Here is a 22207-nt window from a genome sequence, read left to right on the forward strand (position 1 = left end):
TAATTACTACTCCGTATATAATGAGATGTTAATTTTATTAAAAAAAATATATATTTCATGTGATACTCTTAGAAAATTTTTTTGCATAGATGAATAATTAATGACAAAAATTTAAAAATATCCCCTAAACAATAAACATAGCCCTAAATTTTGGTACAGAAAGAACATACACCATGTCTAATTACCATTTCATATATAAAAAAAAAATAATAATAAGAAGAAACAAACTAAAAAGAAAGCAACTCTATTCTTTTTTGTTTATTTGCATTAAATTATTTATATATAGTAAAATATTATTTTTAATTTTTTTTTTAAAAAAAGTCAATTTTTTTTTTTTTTTGGATGACGTGGGAACCCGCAGCCGCTACCCGAAAGTGTGCAAGGATAAACCCTGGCCGAACCTAATACCCTGCAAACCAGGCCCAACGAAAAAGTTACATTAAGCGAATCATGTGTGGCAAGTGACCTGAAGCGTGAACAAATAGTGGTTATGTTCACAGATTAAAGAATATGATTGATGCATTTGCTTGCCAAGTTGTGCGATGGTTCTTGGCAAGGTGGGAGTTGACTTTGTCAACGCCTTACTGGATGGGGATTCCTGGGGGCTCCTGGAGCTCATGATCTGCTCTAATCGAATCTGGTTGTTGTGTAATGAATGGTTACGATGATTTTTGGAGTTGAGATCCGGGAGCTCCTGAGGCTCGCAACCTTGCCAGTTGACTTTGTAATTTCTCAAAGTTGACTATAATTTTGAGTCATCTTTTGTCTGGGAATACGTGTTTGGTTGTTGGATTTGTTGACATTTTGTCATGAATTATTGAGTCTGATCCCATCTGTAATATATATCCTAAATCAAAAAAAGTCATTTTATAGTATGTAAACAATTTCTCTGCCCTATTCTATCTTCTTCCAATATATAAATTAAATAAGGAAATAGAGTTGCAGTCAAAAATATAATTTTAGAGAAAGGTTACTGCGTATGGCAATGGCTAGTATGATTCCGTTGAATCCGAGATCCCACCTAAATACATACTCCTTCCGTCCCAATACAATATATAGTCTTATTTATATTTTTATCCGTCCAAAAATAATAGTCTTATTTTTATAATCCCCGTAAAATTACATCTATTTTTTCATTTTTATTACACAATTGTCACTACTTTTTACACTGATACACTCATAATGACAAAAAGGCTTTTTATCTATATTTTTTACAAACTACTAATATAATATCAATATTTCTTAAATTTCGTGTTCAACTCAATTAAGACTATAGCTCTGAAACGGAGAGAATATTATATATATATATATATATATATATAGCTAATGTTCGATGTGAACCAAGGCAGAGCAACACAAAATCAGGCAAATTGAACCTTATATATGTGGTGTCTAGCAAGATCGTTGCTGTAAATATTTAATAAAATGAAAGGAGTGTATAAATATATATATATATATATTTGTTTGGGAGCGTGGATTTTAAATATACCATCATATATATATATATATATTTGTTTGGGAGTTTGGATTTTTAGTTGAGATTTGAATAGTAAAAAAAATTGAATTGGAATAATTATATAATGTGATATAAATAAACTTTTAATGTGATATTTTGAATGTAAAATTGATTTTTAATATAATAGAAAAAATATAAAAAAAAAGTGATTGATTCGATAATTTGAAAAAAAAAATAAAAAATTGATGAATAGTAAAATTTGGAGAAAATTCTTTAAACCAACGTCACCCATATATACATATCACCATATCTATGTTTTCAGCGACAATTAGAATGCTGATTTGAATAAATTAACCCATTATCTTGAAGTAATTGATATTAGTACATTAACATAAAGCAATTAATATTTCACCACAAAATATATAACATATGTTGTGTGAATTATATATTATGCTATGATGTACGATCCAATTAAATTTACTCAATTATTATATTTGAAAAAGTTATAAAATCAATATTTAATTATTACGTTCATTCAATACTTATCTACAATAAATATCAATCACTTTGTTACATTTTATGTACATTCTCCTTAATTTTTAATTAAATTCCTAAAAATACTTCAAACTATTTTCTTTTTCTTTATTTTTTCAATAAAATATTTTTTTTTAATCCGTATTCCGAACACAAATGGACTAAATAGGAATATTATACTCCTTCCTTCCGTCTCAATACATTAGTCTTGTTTACCATTTTTGTCAATTCCAAAACAATAGTTTTATTTCCATAAATAATCATATCACTGTAAAACTACCCATACTTTTTCATTTTTATTACACAATTGCCACTACTTTTTACTATAATACATCCACAGGGACAAAAAAGTCTTTTATCCATACTTTTTACCCACTACCAATATAATATTAATATTTCTTAAATCCGTGCACAACTCAATTAAGAATATATTTATTGGACGAGGGAGCATTAAAATTTGCTGATGATTAGCCCAAAGCAGAGGATCCAAAGAGCCATTCTTCCTTTACATTTATACAACACACTATATATATACACATACATATATATATATATACACAAACAAACAAAGACTCCATTGCTCACTCACTCACTCACTCTTTGTTGCTAGACGATTTATCCTTCTTGGGCCCGCCGAGAATGCGCGAAATCTGCAGCCCTCGACTGAACGCTTGGTTGAACAGCATTCGCGTCTGGAACTCCGATACGAAAGGAAACCACGCCAGGAACGCCACCGGCGTGAACAGCAGCAGCCCGATCACGATTTCATAGCCTCGCGCCAATGTCATCACCGATCTCCAGATTCCGAGTTTCACCACCAGTGGCTTCAAAGCTTGTGCGATCTGTAGCCATGGCATGTATGTTTGTTTATCGACAAAAAATGTCATAAGATGGGGTGGGTGGGGTTGGAACCGAACATGAATTCATACCAAGAGCAATCCCCAGCCGGTGGGCATGAAGGCGAGAATGCAGACAAGAAAATCGACAAATGTTATGTGAAGAACCGCGATCAAGGTGATCAGAATGCCAACGAATGCGATAAAGATAAGGCCCTTTATAATTCGAAAAGCGAGTTGAAAATCCGCGCTGAATTGCCTCCTTCCGACCGAGACGAGCTGTCAACATTAACCAATATGTTAGGTTTTAGGATGTCTTTGGGGGATCGGGACAAAGACGAATAAGGCGGCAGTTAGGGGTGAGCATTCGGTCAATTCGGTTTGGTTAACTTTAAATTTTGATTGATTTTTCGATTTGTAAAAATCAAAACCGAAACCGAATCAAAATTTGCAAAGCCAAACTAAACCGAACCCAAATCGAACAAACCAATTTTTTTGAAATTCTTATGACGATGCTTTAACTCATTCATTCAATTTATATTTCATCACCAATGCAGAATTCATCTCTAATTGCATGTTTCCAATAACTTACAAATGGGTCAACTACTGAAATACAAATATTTAAAGATCAAAATTATAATATTCCCTCCATCCCATTGAAAGATTGCTATTTTTCATTTCCCGTCCGTCCCAAACATAATTTAGTAACTGTTACCTAACATAATAAATATCCTTTCAACTTACACTACATTACAAAAATGTCATTACTTTTATATTACACAATACTAATAGGGGTATTTTTGTTTTTTTACTACAACACAATATAATATTAATATTAAAAAATCTACCTGCAAAAAGTAAACGGTAACCTTTCTACGGGACGGAGGTTGTATATATAAAGTAGGGTAAACTGTTTTTTTAGTCCTGATCCCCTTTATCATTTTAGGAATTCAATTGAATCGTGTCTGAAAATAGTCCCGTAAGTAAAATTTTTAGCTAAAATAATCTTCCGGTGCCGAACTCGCCACGCTGGCTGCCGTTGCTGACGTGGCGCTGACATGTCATCGCCGTAGATGCCACGTCGGAGGACCATTTTAGCGAAAAAATTCTACTTGCAGGACTATTTTCGGACAGAGTCCATTTAAATGTCCTAAAAATGACAAAGGAGGTCATATACGAGACTAAAAGAAATAGTTTACCAAAACATTTTGTAAAATAAAAAATAAAATAAATTTCACGTGTCGCTGACGTGGCATCTACGTGGTGACGACATGTCAGTCGCGTCGGCGTCACGTTAGCAACGGCGGACCAGCGTGGCGAGTCCGGCACCGGATGACCATTTTAACGAAAAAATTTTACTTACAAGATATTTTCAAACATGGTCCACTTAAAGTTTTAAAATGATAAAAGGGGTCACACATGGTACTAAAAAAACAATTGACCCTATAAAGTATAAAATTTATTTTATTTAAATTTCGGTTTTTTCAATTTTTTTGGTTTAAAAACTGAACCATAACCGAACTAAAACCCAAATTTATAAATCCAGTTCTAGACCGAATCAAACCGAACCAATTACCCAAACATGCCAAACCAATCTGTCCGAATCCAAAAAAAATCAGTTTTTTCGATTTGGACCGACCAATGCTCACCGCTAGCGGCAATTAGTCTGCTTCCGGGTTCAAATTAGCATCAACACAAATCAACAAGACAAACAATGCATGTAAATATATAACATAACATAATGTTACGTCATATAAAAGCACGTGCTGTCAGAATATGCGTGACAGTCAGCATGAAAACTGAAACAGAAACAAACACGACATTGGATTAATTCGAATGTTCGTTACCTTCATAATTAGAAAGACGGCGGCAATCACCAACCACGACAAGCCGTAAATCTGTCCAAGAAATCGACACATTCGACAATCAACACTTCGAAACAACAAATAGAGAAAAGTAGGAGCCAAGGTATCGAAAAATCATACCAAGAAGTTGCTCTTCCCTTTGGTGAAGCTCAAGTGATAGATCAATCCATACTGATAAATGAAAAACCGAAGCGACAACAAAATTTCGAAGATGATTCCGCGCAATCCCGAATGGAAGAGATGCTCTTGCTCTTTCTCCCACCACGACTCCCAACTCTTCTTCGGGGGCACGCCAATCCCCCCTCGATTATTCATCCATTTATTCCAATCCGTCCAATCGTCCACAATTTTTTGCCACTCGAACCCCGACGGATTGAAAAGGAACGGCGCAAACAGCCACGTTCCAACCAAGAACCATATCGATACGGTGATCAAAACGTACGCCACAACCCCCCGATACGCCCTCCCGAAAATATGATAGACGAGAAGTAAAACCATCAACTCGATCCCCTTCACAAAATGGCTCCGGGAATACAATCGATAGTTGTCCCCAAACTTCTCATGAAACACGACAAATCCTCGACCCGTACCTCTATAACGTGCGCCTCCATGAAGCAATGTCCGTCCGTAATAATGGGTCCTCGTCCCGAGAGAAAACGTGAAAAATACGGGCGCGAGCTGTAGTTGCATGAGGACGAAATCCGTTAACGCATTACGGAAACCTTTTTCGAGCCCGATCTCCATAATCATCGGCAAAGCCATTAGAAGTCCGATTTGGACGAAAGATTGAGATGCAAGAGCCACTTGAAGAGGCTTATTATCCCGAATCGCGGGATGGCTACTCAACCCTTCTTCAAGGCCACTTAGCACGAGATAAAGACGACCGTATAAAAATACGTACACGGTGAGGACCGTAAGCTGCGAAAAAACATTAATTAGTTATCGAATCACTTCTTTTCTAGCACAAGCGTAAATCGGTGACCAGACGTATGAATGTTGTGCATACCAGAGTACTAAAGTAGAACCCAACGGTGGTTAAATAGCAGGACAACATTCGGAAAAAGTCAAAACGATGCCCCAGTCGATAGATATCTCGACTCACGGTCTGCTCGCCGTTGCCGCAGGCGATCTTTGCTTCGAAAAGTGAGATTTGGTTGAGTCCCACATCCCTTCCTTTACCAACCTGTATGTATTCATGATGCGTGACGTTGCCTCCGCGAAGAGTGGAATTGAAACCTTTCGAGACGTGAGAAAATGTTAGAACGATCATCGTGATTAAATCTTTTCAGATTTGTTTTAAGAATATGGGTACCTGCAAAAATGTCCTCGCTCAAGTTGATGATTCTAGACGCTTTGCTGACGCCGCCTCTTGTCAAATGAAACAACCTATCGAATACATCTGGATGGCCATAGTGAAAACGAACCCTGGAATTGAATAACAGTAAAAATGGTAAGCTATTAGGAATACATAAACTGTTTTTATAATCTTGTATGACCCCTTTATCATTTTACAGAGTTTAAGTGGGCCATGTCTGAAAATAGTCCCGTAAGTAAAAATTTTTTCGCTAAAATGGTCCTCCGGTGCCGGATTCGCCACATTGGCCTGCTGTTGCTAATATGGGCTGATGCAGCTGATATGTTATCTCCATATAGATGTCACGTCAACCCTCATTTATTATTTTTAAAACTTTAAATGAACTGTCTGAAAATAGTCTTGCAAGTAAAATTTTTTTCTAAAATGATCCTCAAACGTGGCATCTACGTGGCGATGACATATCGGCCGCGTCAGCGCCATGTTAGCAAAGGTGGACCAATGTGGCGAATTCGGCACCGATGAACCATTTTAACAAAAAAATTTACTTACGGAATTATTTTCAAACATGGTCCACTTAAGTTATAAAATGATAAATGGATAAGATACTGTACTAATCAAACAATTTACTATATACATATATATATACAATTTGCGAAAAGAAGACTACATGGAATGACTTACTTCAATGGATTCGCAAGCAGCCGCTGGCCAATTGTCACGAAACTATTTTCTTGCATCGACATAAACCAGGCAAGTGACGAAACACTACATAGATACAAAACTCATACATTAAGACTAACAGAATCGGGATAGAAAAAATGAGTCGAGCAAACATACCTGCCGGTAAATATGTGCTCTCTAAGTCCAAGAATCGTCGGCTTCCTCACACCGTGCGTTTTAAGGAACTCTTGCAATAGGTTTCTCATTTTGAAGGCTTCCTCCATATAATTGTCCTGGAAAAAAAAACACATAACCATTGTGTTACTAATTCGTCACACTATTATCTCAACACGTCGAAAATAAATTACCTGATTCATATCAATCGTCTGCAAGCCTTCGCCGCGGGTGAAGATTATGGCATGGTTTTGGTTCTCCGGTTTGCCTTCACCGAGTATGGCGGGTCCCGGTAGCTTTATCCGATAAATAACCTGATCTAACTGATCGGGCTCAGATGAATCGACGGATTTCGGTGCAGCTTTGACGAGAGCTGAATAGTACACTTTCTCAACCATTTTACCCAATTTATCGCCGCCGGTTTCTTCAACTTCGTCAACATACGCTACCCGAATGGACGGGTACCTTCAAAATTATATAATTGTTAGATGAAGTAAATAATCGTTTCATCTAAAAGTTTAAGTTGTTAGGATACACATCATTTATTTATTTATCTACAAACTGGAGTCTACTAATACAGCCACCAAACTAAATTTGTCCGTGGACAATGACAAACGGGAGATGGTGGGACTCGAATTCGAAATCTAAGACTCTGATACTATTTTAAATGAAATAAATGACAGTCTCACCTAAAAGCTATGCATCCTTTATTTATTTATTTACAAATGGGAGTCTACCAACAATAATCATTGTACAAATTTTCATAGACTAACGCCCTATAATAAAAATGTATAACGATTCAAGAAAACGTACTTTGTCATGAGTCTTAAGATGTCCGTGGCGCGGCGATCGCCCGATCTTTTCTGAATCCCGTAACTTTGACAGGAGACCACATACGTGAACTTCATGTCGGCCACTGCCTGACATTGCGACAGCAAGGAGCTTTGATCTTTCATTTGTTCGTTGTAGCTATGTTCGATAGCCTTGTAGCCTTTCATTAATTCTGTTGCAAGCATTGAATGACTTACATTACATTCTCACAGCTCGGCAAATGGCAAAAAACTAACGAGGAATAAATTTATCGAGGAAAGGACCTTCTTCGTCCGCCATATCAAGAAAAGCTTGAAGTTCCAAAGCTTGCCGGTAATACATCATTCCTCTGACTGCACATAGGGTGTGTTTGTTTATAGGATTTTCCAAAAAATCTACTATTCATCAAAAAAAATTTCTCAAAAACATCAAATTAAACATATATTTCTCATTTTTTATATTATACTAAAAATTAATTTTTCATTTAAAACATCACATCAACACTTATTTATATGACATCACGTAACTATTTCAATTCAAATTCTTTTTACTATTCAAATTCGAACTCAAAATCTAAACCCCCAAACAAACACACCCTTTAATAACTCTTTCGACTACGGAAGTAGAGTAAAAACCAAAAAGCAATCGATTACCAGTCTTTGTCAATGTTTGTCCTCGATACGACGCCCATAGACGTAGCTCTTCCTCCAGCTGCGCATTCCCTTTTATATCGTCCTCGCTGCAACCAAGCCGCTGGAGAAAATTTTCCCATTCATCTGCACGATTTAAAAAAAACATCACCTCATATGGATAGTTACTAAGCTGTACATATCCAATACGTCGTCAAGTTCAAAAATACAAACCAGGGAAAATCTTTTGCAGGTAAAATAGTATCGAAACACCATCTTCATTCGGCTTTTCCAGCAAATCCATAGAGAACAAAACCTCTTCGTCGTAATAAGGAGTTAAGATGCTGCAAAAAATAGTATCACATGGATTCCGGGAATTAGAATGTGCTGACAACAGTAGAAGAACACTTATGCATTTATAAGAAGAGGCTTACGAAAAGGAGAGCATGTTGCGGACTTTAGGAGCTGCAGGCATGTCCATGAACAACGAATTCGAGAAGAATGAAATGCGTCTTCTTGCTTCTAAATTGGACGGCACATCCATAGCTGATTCCTTGACGGTCAGCAGCAGATGAAGCCGCCTAATCTGAAACGGGAAACAAGAAAGCCTTTCTTTAGCACAGATCAAGAATATCATTACATTACAGCCTCATTTCATATTTGGTTATGAATGCCAATTGCTCGCCTTCTCTTTCCAGGCTTCGGTTTCTTCCTTCACAGGAAAATTGAGTTCTCCGAAGTACTGATTCTGTTTTAGTGGAGTCACACCCTGATGCATACCGTAGTTGCCACCATGGCTCGAATCTTGCAAACTATTAACCGAAATGAATTAGAATTTTGCTCTCAGATTAACAGTAGCAATTGGAATATAGCAATTGGAATATACACTAATAAAATTTTAATATGAATGAAAGATGTTAGCGAAAATATGTTATTTTACTAGAGATAAAATCATCTCCATGAAAAATCGAAGCACCCGACTTCTCTTTGCTTAAAAAATCATAAATGAGAACTTACAAATACTCTTCGATTACTAATTTTAGTATTTTCTAAGAGTGTATAGACAGTGTCTATATAACACAATGGTTTTGTGTAATTACCTCGGAACCATGTCTAGCATTATGTCTCTAGTCACGACCTCGAGCATGTTCAGTAAGACGATGACCACTTCATCTTCTTTCTCTTTGTTGTTTTGACTCTGCGCCATAGAAAATTTATTTTCCGGATCTGCAATTAAAATCACGGCTGTGCACAATAACATTAACTAAAAGATTTACCAGAAGGTCTATTAGCAGCACAAATTGGTCGTAGAGGGCAGGGAGAGCACTCATATCTAGATCATTGATAAGACTGCCTTCTTCGATGTGCTCATCAACTTTGTCGAATATCTCATTTATGACACTAGAATGACAAAAAGAAGAAACGACGATCAAATGAGGTAATAAAATCAGAAGACACTTCGATTTTGTTACTTTAACTTAACTCACCGCCTGTCACGATCGGCCACAACCAAATGGTTGAGAATATTCTTACACGAAGCGTAGCACTCACGAATGGCACACCCCATGTACATGTCAGCGTTCAGTCGTTTATTAAGCTCTTTGTCTCTCCCAGTGCTATCTTTAGCCATGTCAAGAGCTATGGGAAGCTACAAAAAACATAACCTATAAGTTCTTAGCTTGAAATATATCATGAAGATCGTAGTTTCGGAATACCTACCTTACTAGCTAGTAGAAAAGGAGGCCACTGGATAAGGTCCAAGTCATGGTCGGCACTATATGGCACGAGCAACAAGCTCATTTCTCTGTTTGTTTCCATAATCCGAATCGAAAACAAGAAATAAAGTTACTTACAGAAAGGTATAAAATGATCATATATATGTTATGTTTTGTTTAATGGAGAATGCTTTAACCTATCATTTATAATATCCTCCTCTCGGAAGCTTTCGACTATTTGGTTCCATATTTGAGAAAATCGAGGTGCCCCTTTCTCTTTATTAGATTGAATCTGTAAAACAACACTGAATGTTATCTGCAAACGGCGATTGGATATAAACCGAAGTTGGATTTTCACTAACCACAGGATATTTCCGGGATAATGTGGCCTTCAGCCCCTTAGGCTTTTCATCTTTTTCAGCTGGGATCAAACAGGCATTGAGAGCTCCAGGTATTGACTCGAACCGAGATCGAAGCATTCCTAATGTCCGAATCTGACGAAGAACAGTGTAATTCAATGAGGAATTGAAGACAAGAATCAATGTTTATGTTAAAAATCTCAACCAACCTCGCCCAAACGGCGGAATGCTCCATATATACCGCCAAATATTGTGGACCATATAGCGTACCAAATCTGAGGGTCCATAAAATATACCTGGAGGAAACCACAAAGAAGCATTGTAAGCGAAGGTGCACGCGTCGAGTAAAATCAGATCAGCACAACAATGATAATCATGGACATACGATAATAATGGGAGCCCAAAGTGCAATCACCACTCCAATGTTGTTTCTTGCTGATACATTACCACAAAACACGAAAAATTAAGCACATCTTTTGGCCGTAAACTCACACACGAAAGCAACAAACTGAGGGATCTTGATTAATGGAACTACCTCGAGGGAAGAACTCGTGCCATTGATATCTGGTTATATGAACCTGCATGATTTCTTTAGTCGGGCCAACAAGAGGCATTATCTGCAGGCAAGAAAATGCATCAATTCAATTTTTTCTCCACAAAAATAGATTAATGTTTACGACAGTTTAACCAGAACCAGGATCAGAAAGGGACCTCGACATAAAAGCTGAACGCCAGCTTTGCTAGCAAGAGCAGAACCCAGAATAATGTATACCTAAAAAACAAATGAAAATGGTTAAATCATAGATATGAACGTATCTAATAGTTAATACGATTAGGATCAACTTATACTTGAAAACAGAAAATGCATTTTCTTGCATCCCCCTTCCGACGTAGAGCCGAGGCTACAGGGAACCAAAAAAAAAATCAAAGAGAGATCGTCAGCATGTAATCAGAGAAGTAAAAATTTACATTCAAACAGCAACTACTTAGTAAAAATATTTTCAAAGATAAAAAGGATCCGATACCTGTGACCACCACATCATTAGCCGCACGACTTTGTAGTCTGATCTTTCAAGGTTCCTCCGGATCAATGGAAACAAGAACAACAAAGCAGATAGCATATTGGGAGATAGGTAAATCAAGACTGCGACAATGAACAAAGGAGGAGAACCCGATCCATTCCCGAACCAGTTTTTAATAGTCTGTGCAAATCCAGGAGGATTTTTCCAACTGTATGCATAAGTCACTGTCAACACAATCACCCATGCTGCCGCAGAAACAACCTTCAGTATGTATCTCAGCTTCACGTGCAAGGACATACTCATCCTTGCTTTCCAGCTCATAACAACATCGAGAGAAGCTGTGATCACAATTTTGAGTAATTTTTAATGTCAGTAAACTTGTATACTAGGGGGGACAACTTTTTTTATTACCTTGTGCAAACTTTAGTATTGCTGCCGTAATGAAAATACTAAGCACTTTCTTGAACACATCCTCATCAAATACTGAACCTAGACTGCCACCATTCCAGGCGATGATGATCATCGCCTTCAATTCAAAATGCATCCAATCAAAATAACAGACAAGGAAACCTGTAGGTTGCACAGAGAATAAATTAATGTAAAAATTTTAGATTGGTTACCTGCAGGCACAAAATAAAAAAACTCCACATCCTGTCGAAACTCCGAAATATATGCCAAAATGAGCGTATCTCGACAAAGTTTATTTTTCTGATCCATTTAGGCCCTTTATTAGCAGATTCAATGTCCTGGGGATAGCAGATATCAATAAAAAGGTGTAGGGCAATACGACACCGTTGAATGATATCAGAGAGGACAGACAAACAGCAGTCAAAATATTTCAAGAAAACTTAAAAAGCTACAATTGCAAAGTCAAAATTGTTGCTATTATTGGATTGCCATAATTGAAACATGGACATGATTCAATGTAATACTGACCAGCATCAATTGAACACAGAAGATGTCGACAACAGGATTAAAGTTTTACACAAAGAATTAAAAATAAAGATCATAATGTGATTGGAACCATCAATGGATTTACTTTGGCCCATCCTTACCTTTCATTGGAAACTAATAACTCTTGAGTAAACAATATTTTCAGGATTACAAAGTTTTTAAGATGATCATGCAAATGCTCATACTTAGCAAGCTACCAAGCATCCTACAAATAATACATATTGTCAAAATAAGTTTTGTCATCGCCGAGGAACTGATGCCAAGCACACCCTTGAATTCAACCATGATAACCAAATTGCTGAAATCACAGGTGAGTTGATGGCCTCTTTATAGTTACTAATTCAGTAACATGACCTAGAATTCGCTAATTGGAAACAACTGCAAGGGTATCGAAGTAATGATAGATTCGAAATGACCTCACATAATAGATTGAATTGTGCAAAAAGGTGCCCACTATGTAATTTGAATTCTCGAGACACTATTTACATTAGTAATCTTTATCACCATCTTAAAGTGACAAGAAAGAGATCATGGGAATGTTAATCAATGTACTCCTTTGAAAGCAAAAAAAAAAAAAAAAAAAAAACTTTTTTTACCTCCCTTCGGTTTGCACGGATATGTTCTCTGGGAAGGCTGAAGAAATCAGCTTCAGCACGCATCGGCCAACCTAGTCTAAAACAGTTCACTGACCTACAATTCAATCACCAGTTAAGGTATGCATCACAATATCACTAAGAATGTAAAAGGGTCAAAATATTACCAGAAATATTCATTCAAATCATCATAGTTTCTCCATTTCGAATGTTTAGATATCCCGCCTTTACTTTGTCCAGCTTCCTGAGGAACATGAAAAATTACAATCAATCGAAAATGATATATAGTAACCTGACGTTCAAGAAACACAAGCTGGAAGCATTACCGTAGCTATGACTTTGTAAATTGGAGTCACAACTTTTTTCAGGAAAGCCTCTTCATCACCGCCATATGCAGGTTTGATATTCTCTCCTGTCAAGGAACTAACACTTCCAGCAAGCATGCCATATAGTTCAAATGCCATCTAAAAAAATGTGAAAAAGAGTGAAGTTAACATGCAGGGCTTGGATTAAAAAAGCAAGAACATAAAAACTGACCATCCCAATTTTTGTAATCAAGACCAAAACTTCACAAGAGAAGAATTCTAACATGCATTTTTATGACCAGAAAAGTTAAATATTGGAAGCTGTATTTTCATCACAGAGATTGCTACTTAACTATTTCATTTAGCATCAATGATGATCCAGTTACTGAAGCAGTATAAAATTTCTGATCATTACTTGTTTAAATCAAATGTTCATTTATAAGTTATAACCAAGTTTCCAATAACAAAACTCACAAATCAATTTGCAGGCATCATATGATGGGGAAAAAAGCAAACGAGGAGAAACTAAAAGTTTAGCAAGGTTAAAACTTCCAAGAATACATACATGATGATAAATGTAGCACAGGCATTCCGGCATGAATCTCAAATTTGCAGCTTCTCCCCAAATGAGAAGGTATAAACCCATATATAGCAATTTCCGTTGCTGAACTTCCTGTTGGATAGTAGGCAGCCTATAATAGAAAATATCGACATGTTACAAGCAAGATCAAGAGCAAATCATCAGTATCAAAACCTTCCTTCACAAGAATGTTTAATATGTATTTGCCAAAGTGAAAGGAAGTTTCCGGCTTTACGTAGATAAACCTCTACATTCATAAAGCCTCACCATAAGCTACTCTTGCGACCAAGGTACTTGCACCATTTCTTGTAGTTCTTGAAAAGTTTCTTCATAACTTCAGTCAGCGCCCGATCATCCAACTAACCGAAAGAAATGTCAAGCTACATCTAGTAGAAGAAAAGCATTATAATGTTAAGAACTCAAAGAAAACCAAAGAAACCAACATACCTTGGGTTGTTCATCCTGCTTTGGCTGCCTAATGTGCACATTGGCCAGCAATAAAATTAAGTGTTCCCTCTGATTCGCTACATTATCCGTCTGCACTCAATAAACATGCAATAATAACATGTAAGCATTTATCCCAATATGGGGAGCTCAACATTATGGATTACATGCTCCAATTGAATCGATCTAGACATCTTACTTTCATTTTTTCCTTTTAAAATGAAACCACCACTTATAGTAAAGAAGATTGCATTAACAAAGCTCAGTCATTTGGCCGTGTGCTAAATCCATCTTCCCAAAGAATATATCCAGAACAATTTTTCAGTAATGCAGCAAATCACGTTGTTAACATGTATATGGTATTACTTAAAGTAACTCAATTATGCATAAGGTTGAGCTTGGTAACCCAATTTCTAATACCAGAACTTAAGAGAAAATGTAAGTTTATATATTCATTCATTATGCTACAGATGGATAGTGAATATGTCGGCAAGATTCGAGTGTATATCCACCTGAAAGCCAAACATCTCCTTAAGCCAGTCTAAAATGTCTTCATCTTCTTTCTTCTTCTTCTCCTTTGGCCATGGAAGACCTCTTGTATTTCGAAGTGCAACTATAGAAGCTTGTATCTGGTGGACAAGAAAGTTAACAAAAGAAATTCGACAGATAATGTGGCGTACAAGTTCTCGGCTTCAAAATAAAACTGAACAACTATTGACCTCAGGGTATTTCCTTATAGCTTGATCTTTGCTTTCCCGGTCAAGTGGAAGTATGTTATAAGGCACATAAATCTGAGTCTTCTCTGCCACTTTTTTCTGTGTCTTCATAATCTGTAAAGGCATAGATATTCAGCATTAAAGTGTCGGATAAGTATTTCTACGTCGCGAGTTGGACCACAATGATTTTATTGAAGAAAGCTACAGCCTCCTACATGTTAGAAATGCAAGAAGGAGCAGCATTACCTCATCGCCCAAGTCAATCTCTTCCGTCTGATTAACTGCCTTTAGGACATCAAACAGAACAGCAGCTGTCTGGTATGCCTTTGTCAGCCTAGCACTGTATACCAAATTCAAAAATTTATGAGCTCAAAAAAGGTAAAAATGGTACGAAACTGGAATCAATGCTTCATCTGTATTTACCGATCTGCTTTATCAGCAGCCCTATCAAGAGCTTCGATATACTTTCTGTAGTAAAGTTGATAAAAACTCTTCATTTCACGAGCATCGCTCCCTTTTCTTGCCGATATTGTAGTATCGTTTTCCTTTCAAACAATGTTCAATTTTCTGTTAGAATCCTAGTATGGAAATTATTAAATTTCAGTTAAAAAATGAATACAAGAGATCACATTCAAGAACTTATCCTAAAAATAAACAAGAGTCAACTTTACTGCAGTGAAATTCAAAAGGCAAATTGTATTTTTAGTAACAAGATTTACCCGCTCGAGACGTTGAAGAAGTGCAGTTTTAAACTGGCGAACACCTCGTCCACTAGAAGTTGGATCTAATCGGTGAGCCTTCTCAAATGCAAAGAACCGACCTGATTCCATCATAGACATTGATAATCACCAGATATCAGATGAGCTAAATAGTTTCACTATCTTGACAAACTTTCATAACTTTTAATTCCTTAAAAGCACAAATGCTGACAAATACAAGTTAGAGTATGAATTCAATAAACAAACAAATAACTTATCCATGAGATGAAAATTAGGCATAATAAGACTTACAAAGGTAAGCGACCCGAGGATTGATGGGCTCAACCTCATTGGCAACCCGCAAAATTGGCGCAATCTCAACCAGAGATGATGGCACCACCTCACTGTCCATCGGCTCCCCTAAATTACCGGCAGTTTGGGTCCGTAAAAGCGGCCTTTGTGGCCGCAAATCAGACCCCCTTCTCTGATAAGCCATCTTATCCTTAAACCTTCAGAATTAGACTTGAATTCACCTTAATATGCCTGTAAAATAACCTAAAGAAAAATACACGAAACAAAAAATCAAACTATGTTCGATCAACCATTGTTTTGGTACTTAAACACATAATTCATCACAGAGCATATCCAGATTCAGTACTAGAAACCTCAATTCCTCAAATTATGTCCAGATTACTACAAAAACACCAAACCTTCCCTCCAGAAAAGCGATATTAAGAAGAAACCTCAACTACTCATATTTTCGAGATAACTACTAAACAGCAAACAACTTCACTCCAGCAAGAATGATGTAAGAAACAAGAAACCTAAAATCCTTGAATTCTCCAGACTATTCTAAAAAACATCAACCAATAAAGAAATAAATAAGTGACATAAACCCTGGAACACTTTCAAATCCGTCTGCAACACGAAACCACGTCGAATTGGTTAAAGACATGGATGATAAATACTCAAATTATTAAAAATGATCGTTTATGCAAGTGAAAGAACTGCAAATCTTCATCTATGAAACCTCCACGATAAAAGAACACAGATAAAAAGTTTTTCTATCTTCAAATGAACGAGTAATTAGTGATCAAACAAAATCAACCAAACCAAGAAGCAGCAGCAGAACCTCACTCTGAACACACACAGACAAACTCAAAATACTCCACACTCAAAAATAATTCAAACATTAAACTTTATTAAAGGAACTGAAGTAATCATCAAGAAATGAAAATCAATTTCCCAAACCACTTCCATCATAGCAAAATAAAAAACCCAAAATTTTTACCATGAAAAACACCAAGAACCATAACCAATTCCAGAGATATTGCTTAGCCTACATCGAAAAAGCAGGAGAAGCTGAGGACTTTGTAGCTAAAATATGAAAAAGCTGTGATTATTTTGTAGGGGCTGATGTGTGTGTGTGTGTGTGTGTGTGAGGAGTAAGGAAGGAGAAAAAGTAATCAGCGGTGAGAGAAAGACAACGACAACAATAATCAAAGAGAGAGAAAGAAGTGGCAATGCAAACGGATGTGTTTGGATGAAATCTCAAATCAATTTATTTATTCCATTTAATTAAAAGTTTATCATACTATTTAAAATATTGAATTAAACTTTTTCTATATTAAAAAGAATGTTTGTTAAAATTGGAATGTTTTCTTTAGGTTTTTTTTATGAATATATTTTCTTACGGTAGATATGAAAATTGATAAGTATAAAATTTTATTTATATTTGTTACCAAAAATAAAAATACTTTAGTTGAAGTAGGATGAAATTTTAAAAAAAAAAAAATAGACAATTGAAATAGAACGAAAGAAATATATTTTATTTTTACGATATTTATGAAAAATTGTGCATTAAAAATAAATTGAATGAACAAATTCAGCATTTCAATTTTTATAATGCAAGTTTCGTAAATTTTTTATAAAAATATTAAAAAGTATATCTGACTTTTCCATTTTTTTTCTTTATTGTTCATTAACTTATGTATAATTTATTTGTAGTAAATAATTTTAACTACTTATAATTTTATTATATTTATTTTAATAAATTATAATTAATTTACTATTACTTTTTTTCAGTTACACTGTTTTGTTATTAATTCTTTAATAAATTTTTTATAATACTTTATTTTATTTTATTTTATTTTATACTTATCCTATATTTACATTAAAATAATACTATTATTTTTTGGTATTTATGTTCGGATACTGTAGTATAATTAGTCCAAACGGAGAGAATAAATATTTACGAAAATAGTGTAACTGAAAAAGAAATTTTTTACCGAAAACAGTATATGAATATTAATAAAATATTAAAATTTTTATTAAAATATTTTTAAATGAATTTAAATAAACAAATCATATTTTTAAATGAATTTTCTAAAACAAACAAAACCTAAAGAAACACAAACATTTGTTACAACATAAAAACACAAGTTAACACTAAAATAATAAAAAACATATATATCTCTTTATTTAAACTATTTTATTGGCAAAAATATTTCTGGGAAGTTTGGTTTTAATTTTTTATTAGATATCCGTCCCATTTAAATTATCTTTTTATCTTAAACACAAAGTTTTAGAGATTAAATAATTAGTAAATAATTGTGATTTAATAAAAAATAATTATATATTAAGATTTAAATGACTAAATAATTTAGTTAGTGTACAATTATATTTTTAAAAATAATAATAATAAATTATGTGAGACAGACATAAATAAAAAATATGGAAAAATTAAGTGATACAGGTGAATAATTATTTCGAATCTTTATTTAAAAATTAGTATATTATCTCTGTTCACATTTAAAATTGAAATAAAAAAACCAAATTAAAATTAAAAAGAAACATTTTGAATAAATTAAAATTACAATTTTTTTACTATTGATTTGTGTAAAAATAAATTTTGAATTTGTTTGATTTTGATTTTAAATTTAATTTTTTATTTGAATTTGAATTTAAATAATGTTTCAATATAATTTTATGAAATATAATAATAATAATAATAATAATAATAATAATAATAATAATATATTTTTATTAATAAACATTAAGTAATAGGATACATATTTTCAATTTTATTTTATTTTATTTTTATATATCTATATTTTCAATATCTTCAGTTATAAAAAAGAAAGAATATTATCTTTCATATTTTTAAAAAAATATATTAAAGGAAAAAAGTGTTTTTTATTTGAAATATTTTTATAGGCATTAAAAATATATACCTAAAATTAATAAAACATATCAAATTATTCTTTGAAAATAAAATACAAATATAAATTAAACATATATATAGTCAAGATATTAATTTAATATGAAAACTGCATCGACCTATAAAGTCTTTAAAAAGAATTCCTCGAACTTTCTCGTTCATTATTATATTATAATATAAAATAAAATTTTAAAATAATCCCGATGTTATACAACATGAGGACGAAGATCCATTATATTTTATTTTTATTTTTTTATTTTATTTTTTGCTTATATTTTTAAGGTAAATTAATTAGTGAATAAATAAAATTGACAGCATTAATAATTGATAGGGGAAAAATCATTTTTATCTCAATATAAACAAAATTCATCTATTTTGGTCTCAATATAAAAATCGATCTCAATATAACTAAAATTCATCATTTTCTGTTTCAAGATAACCAAAACTCATCATTTTTTATCACAATATAATTTTTTTTTTTTATCAATTTTAGTCACAATATAACCAAAACTCATCATTTTTTGTCACAAATATAATCAAACTTTATCTTTTTTAGTCCCACCGTTAACAAATCGACAAAAAATGCTGATGTGGACTTGCAAGATTGTGCAAAAAATGATGAGTTTTGGTTATATTAAGACTAAAATTGATAAAGAAAAATTTTATATTGGGATAAAAAATAATGAGTTTTGGTTATATTAGAACAAAAATAATGAGTTTTGGTTATATTGTGACCGAAATTGATAAGACTTTTATATTATGACCAAAATTGATGAATTTTGATTATATTGGGACCAAAAATAATTTTTTTTTTCCCTAATTGATAGATGGGTGTCTATGTGTTTTTACTAATTAGTCCTTCCATCTATTAAAATTAAGGGATTTTAAATAATAATAATAATTTAAATTAATACATATAGTTAATTACATTATTTAAAGTTAATATCCTACTATTGGGTTTTTATAATTCGAAGAACTTTAAATTTTATTCTTTCTAGTTTCTCAAAAATTATAAAAATATTTGTTCTATCCGCTCAGCATTTTTCAATAAAACAATGTTTCATAAATATTATTAAAAAAATACAAATATACACCCATTAATATAATATATATATATATTATCCTTTCATAAAAAGTCAATCAATTCATCTAAAAACGATTAGTGAAGAGACCAATTATTTTTAAAATTTTTATGTCAAAAAATTTTGAACACATTTATTGTTAGAAAATTATTATATCGCGAAAATATAAAATAATTTAGAAAAATAAAATTCGATAATCAAAATAATTTATCGAAATAAATTCGATAATTACATCGAGTCGAAGCAGAATCTCTCTCTGACATCCTAATATTTCGAAACATAAATATTTATTTAATTTCAGATATAAATATATTATTTGAAAACATAAATATTTGAATGGTCTGTAACTGCCGGTTATAGTTCTGTTAATGTTTGGTCATAAACATTTATTTTATTTCAGTTACAAATATATTATTTGAATTTTTGAATTTTAAATAATTTTATGCATGTAATTATATTTTGAGTTGTATTTTTTATTCATAAAAAATATTTTTATTTTTACTTCAACAAAATATTTTATTATTTCGATTTATTCTGTAGCATAATAGACTTCTGTCATACAATTTTTATAAGACATTCAAAATCTCCAATGACAATTTTTAGTTCAAAAGCATCTTAATCAATGAATATACTTAAAAAAGTAATTTATACTTTAATTATAGTTTAAACTTCATAACTTTTAATTATTTAATATTAATTAAATTATTTAATTATTTTAACTTTAGTTTATAATTATTATTACTATATTATAATTATTTTTACTAATATATTTTTTAATTAATTATTAATTATTTCCTTATTTTCACATATAATGTCATATTATTGTCATTTGACATATTATGTCACTTTTTTTTAAAAAAAAAAATTATATATTTTAAATTTTATAATTTATATATTTTTAATTTGTATTATACTAATTAGTTATCTCAACATTAATTTATAATTATTTGTATTATGTTATAATTAATTTTACCAATATATTTTTAATTATATATTAAGTATATTCATAAATTCTTGTGTCTATAGTAACGGATTAATATAATACGTCCTCCATCTCAAAATTATAATCTGAGTTGTATTTGGCACAGAATATTGATATTATATGAGTAGTGGGTAAAAAGTACGGATAAAAGATTTTTTTTTGTCCTTGTGAGTGTATTAGTGTAAAAAGTAGTGCAATTGTATAATTATAATGAAAAAGCAAGGTAGTTTATAGTGATATAGTTATTTATAAAAATAAAACTATTATTTTGAAACGGATAAAAATGATAAAAAAAGATTATTATATTGAGACGGAGAGAGTATAATAATTTTAAATCTTCGTATTTATAATATACTTTGTCCAGATGGATGAGCATTATAATTATATCACTATTGCGTGGGGCTCAAGTTTTGTGTTTGTTTGGGAGTTTGGATTTTGAGTTGGAATTTGAATAGTAAAAATTTTGAATTTGAATAGTTGTACCATGTTATATAAATAGGTGTTGATGTGATGTTTTGAATATAAAATTAATTTTTAGTATAATATGAAAAATAAAAAATAGAGTTTGATTTCATATTTTTTGGAAAAAAAAAATTGGATGAACTATGTATATCCAATTCAATCTCCAACCAAGCACAAAAAAGTTCTTTGCCACGTAGGATCGGCCCAGTCCGTTTTTTTACTGTTTATAAATTAATAAAAGAATTCTGGATTGATTTCTCTTCATTATTTGAATTATATACTCACTATGTCGGTATGAATGTCTTTCATGTATGCAATATAATAGAAAAAGGAAATTCCTAAATTTTTGGTAATATAGTTAAACTATATTAATAGTATATTCTAATGATAGGTCAAATGTAAATATATTTTATTTTAATACGTGGGAAAACAAATTACTAAAAAAAATAGATAAGTTAATTTTAAACTGATTAAAATAAACAAATCCAATAGATCGATTTTTATCAAAGAAGATGATTATAATGTCATTTTAGTAATCTTTTAGCGTTTGTTTGGAAGTTTGAAATTTGAGTTGAAATTTGAATAATAAAAATTTGAATTTGAAATAGTGATAATATAAATAAATATTGATACGATGTTTTGAATGTAAAATTAATTTTTAATATAATATAAAAAATAAAAAATAGGTGTTCAATTTGATACTTTTGAAGGAAAAAAAATTTAATAAATAGTAATTTTGGGATAGAATCCCACTACCGAACACATCTAATTAAGATAATATTATATTATAGTTCAA

General features: G+C 32.5%; 1 protein-coding gene across 1 annotated transcript; it reads right to left on the reverse strand.

Annotated features, from left to right (window-relative positions):
* Positions 1-2437: 2437 nt before the first annotated feature.
* Positions 2438-17186, reverse strand: LOC127263429 (callose synthase 1-like). Its single transcript, XM_051292444.1, has 42 exons — positions 16957-17186; positions 15978-16220; positions 15687-15787; positions 15391-15512; positions 15214-15307; positions 14971-15081; positions 14764-14880; positions 14255-14344; positions 14075-14166; positions 13793-13919; positions 13249-13386; positions 13090-13166; positions 12926-13019; positions 11996-12121; positions 11787-11901; positions 11379-11713; positions 11203-11255; positions 11065-11125; positions 10889-10970; positions 10739-10788; positions 10563-10649; positions 10357-10488; positions 10192-10286; positions 9999-10083; positions 9767-9927; positions 9557-9680; positions 9380-9477; positions 8965-9091; positions 8714-8865; positions 8514-8623; positions 8304-8426; positions 7935-8003; positions 7654-7843; positions 7035-7305; positions 6844-6959; positions 6688-6771; positions 6004-6116; positions 5698-5927; positions 4812-5609; positions 4674-4724; positions 2920-3105; positions 2438-2832 (listed from the first exon to the last, which is right to left on the reverse strand). The coding sequence occupies exons 2-42, from the start codon at positions 16159-16161 to the stop codon at positions 2584-2586; spliced, it is 5820 nt and encodes a 1939-aa protein (XP_051148401.1). The 5' UTR covers positions 16162-16220; positions 16957-17186; the 3' UTR covers positions 2438-2583.
* Between the last annotated feature and the right edge of the window lie 5021 nt (positions 17187-22207).

The sequence above is a fragment of the Andrographis paniculata genome, unplaced genomic scaffold, assembly GCF_009805555.1.
Source record: "Andrographis paniculata isolate CXL003 unplaced genomic scaffold, ASM980555v1 Contig15END, whole genome shotgun sequence".
NCBI classification, from domain to species: domain Eukaryota; kingdom Viridiplantae; phylum Streptophyta; class Magnoliopsida; order Lamiales; family Acanthaceae; genus Andrographis; species Andrographis paniculata.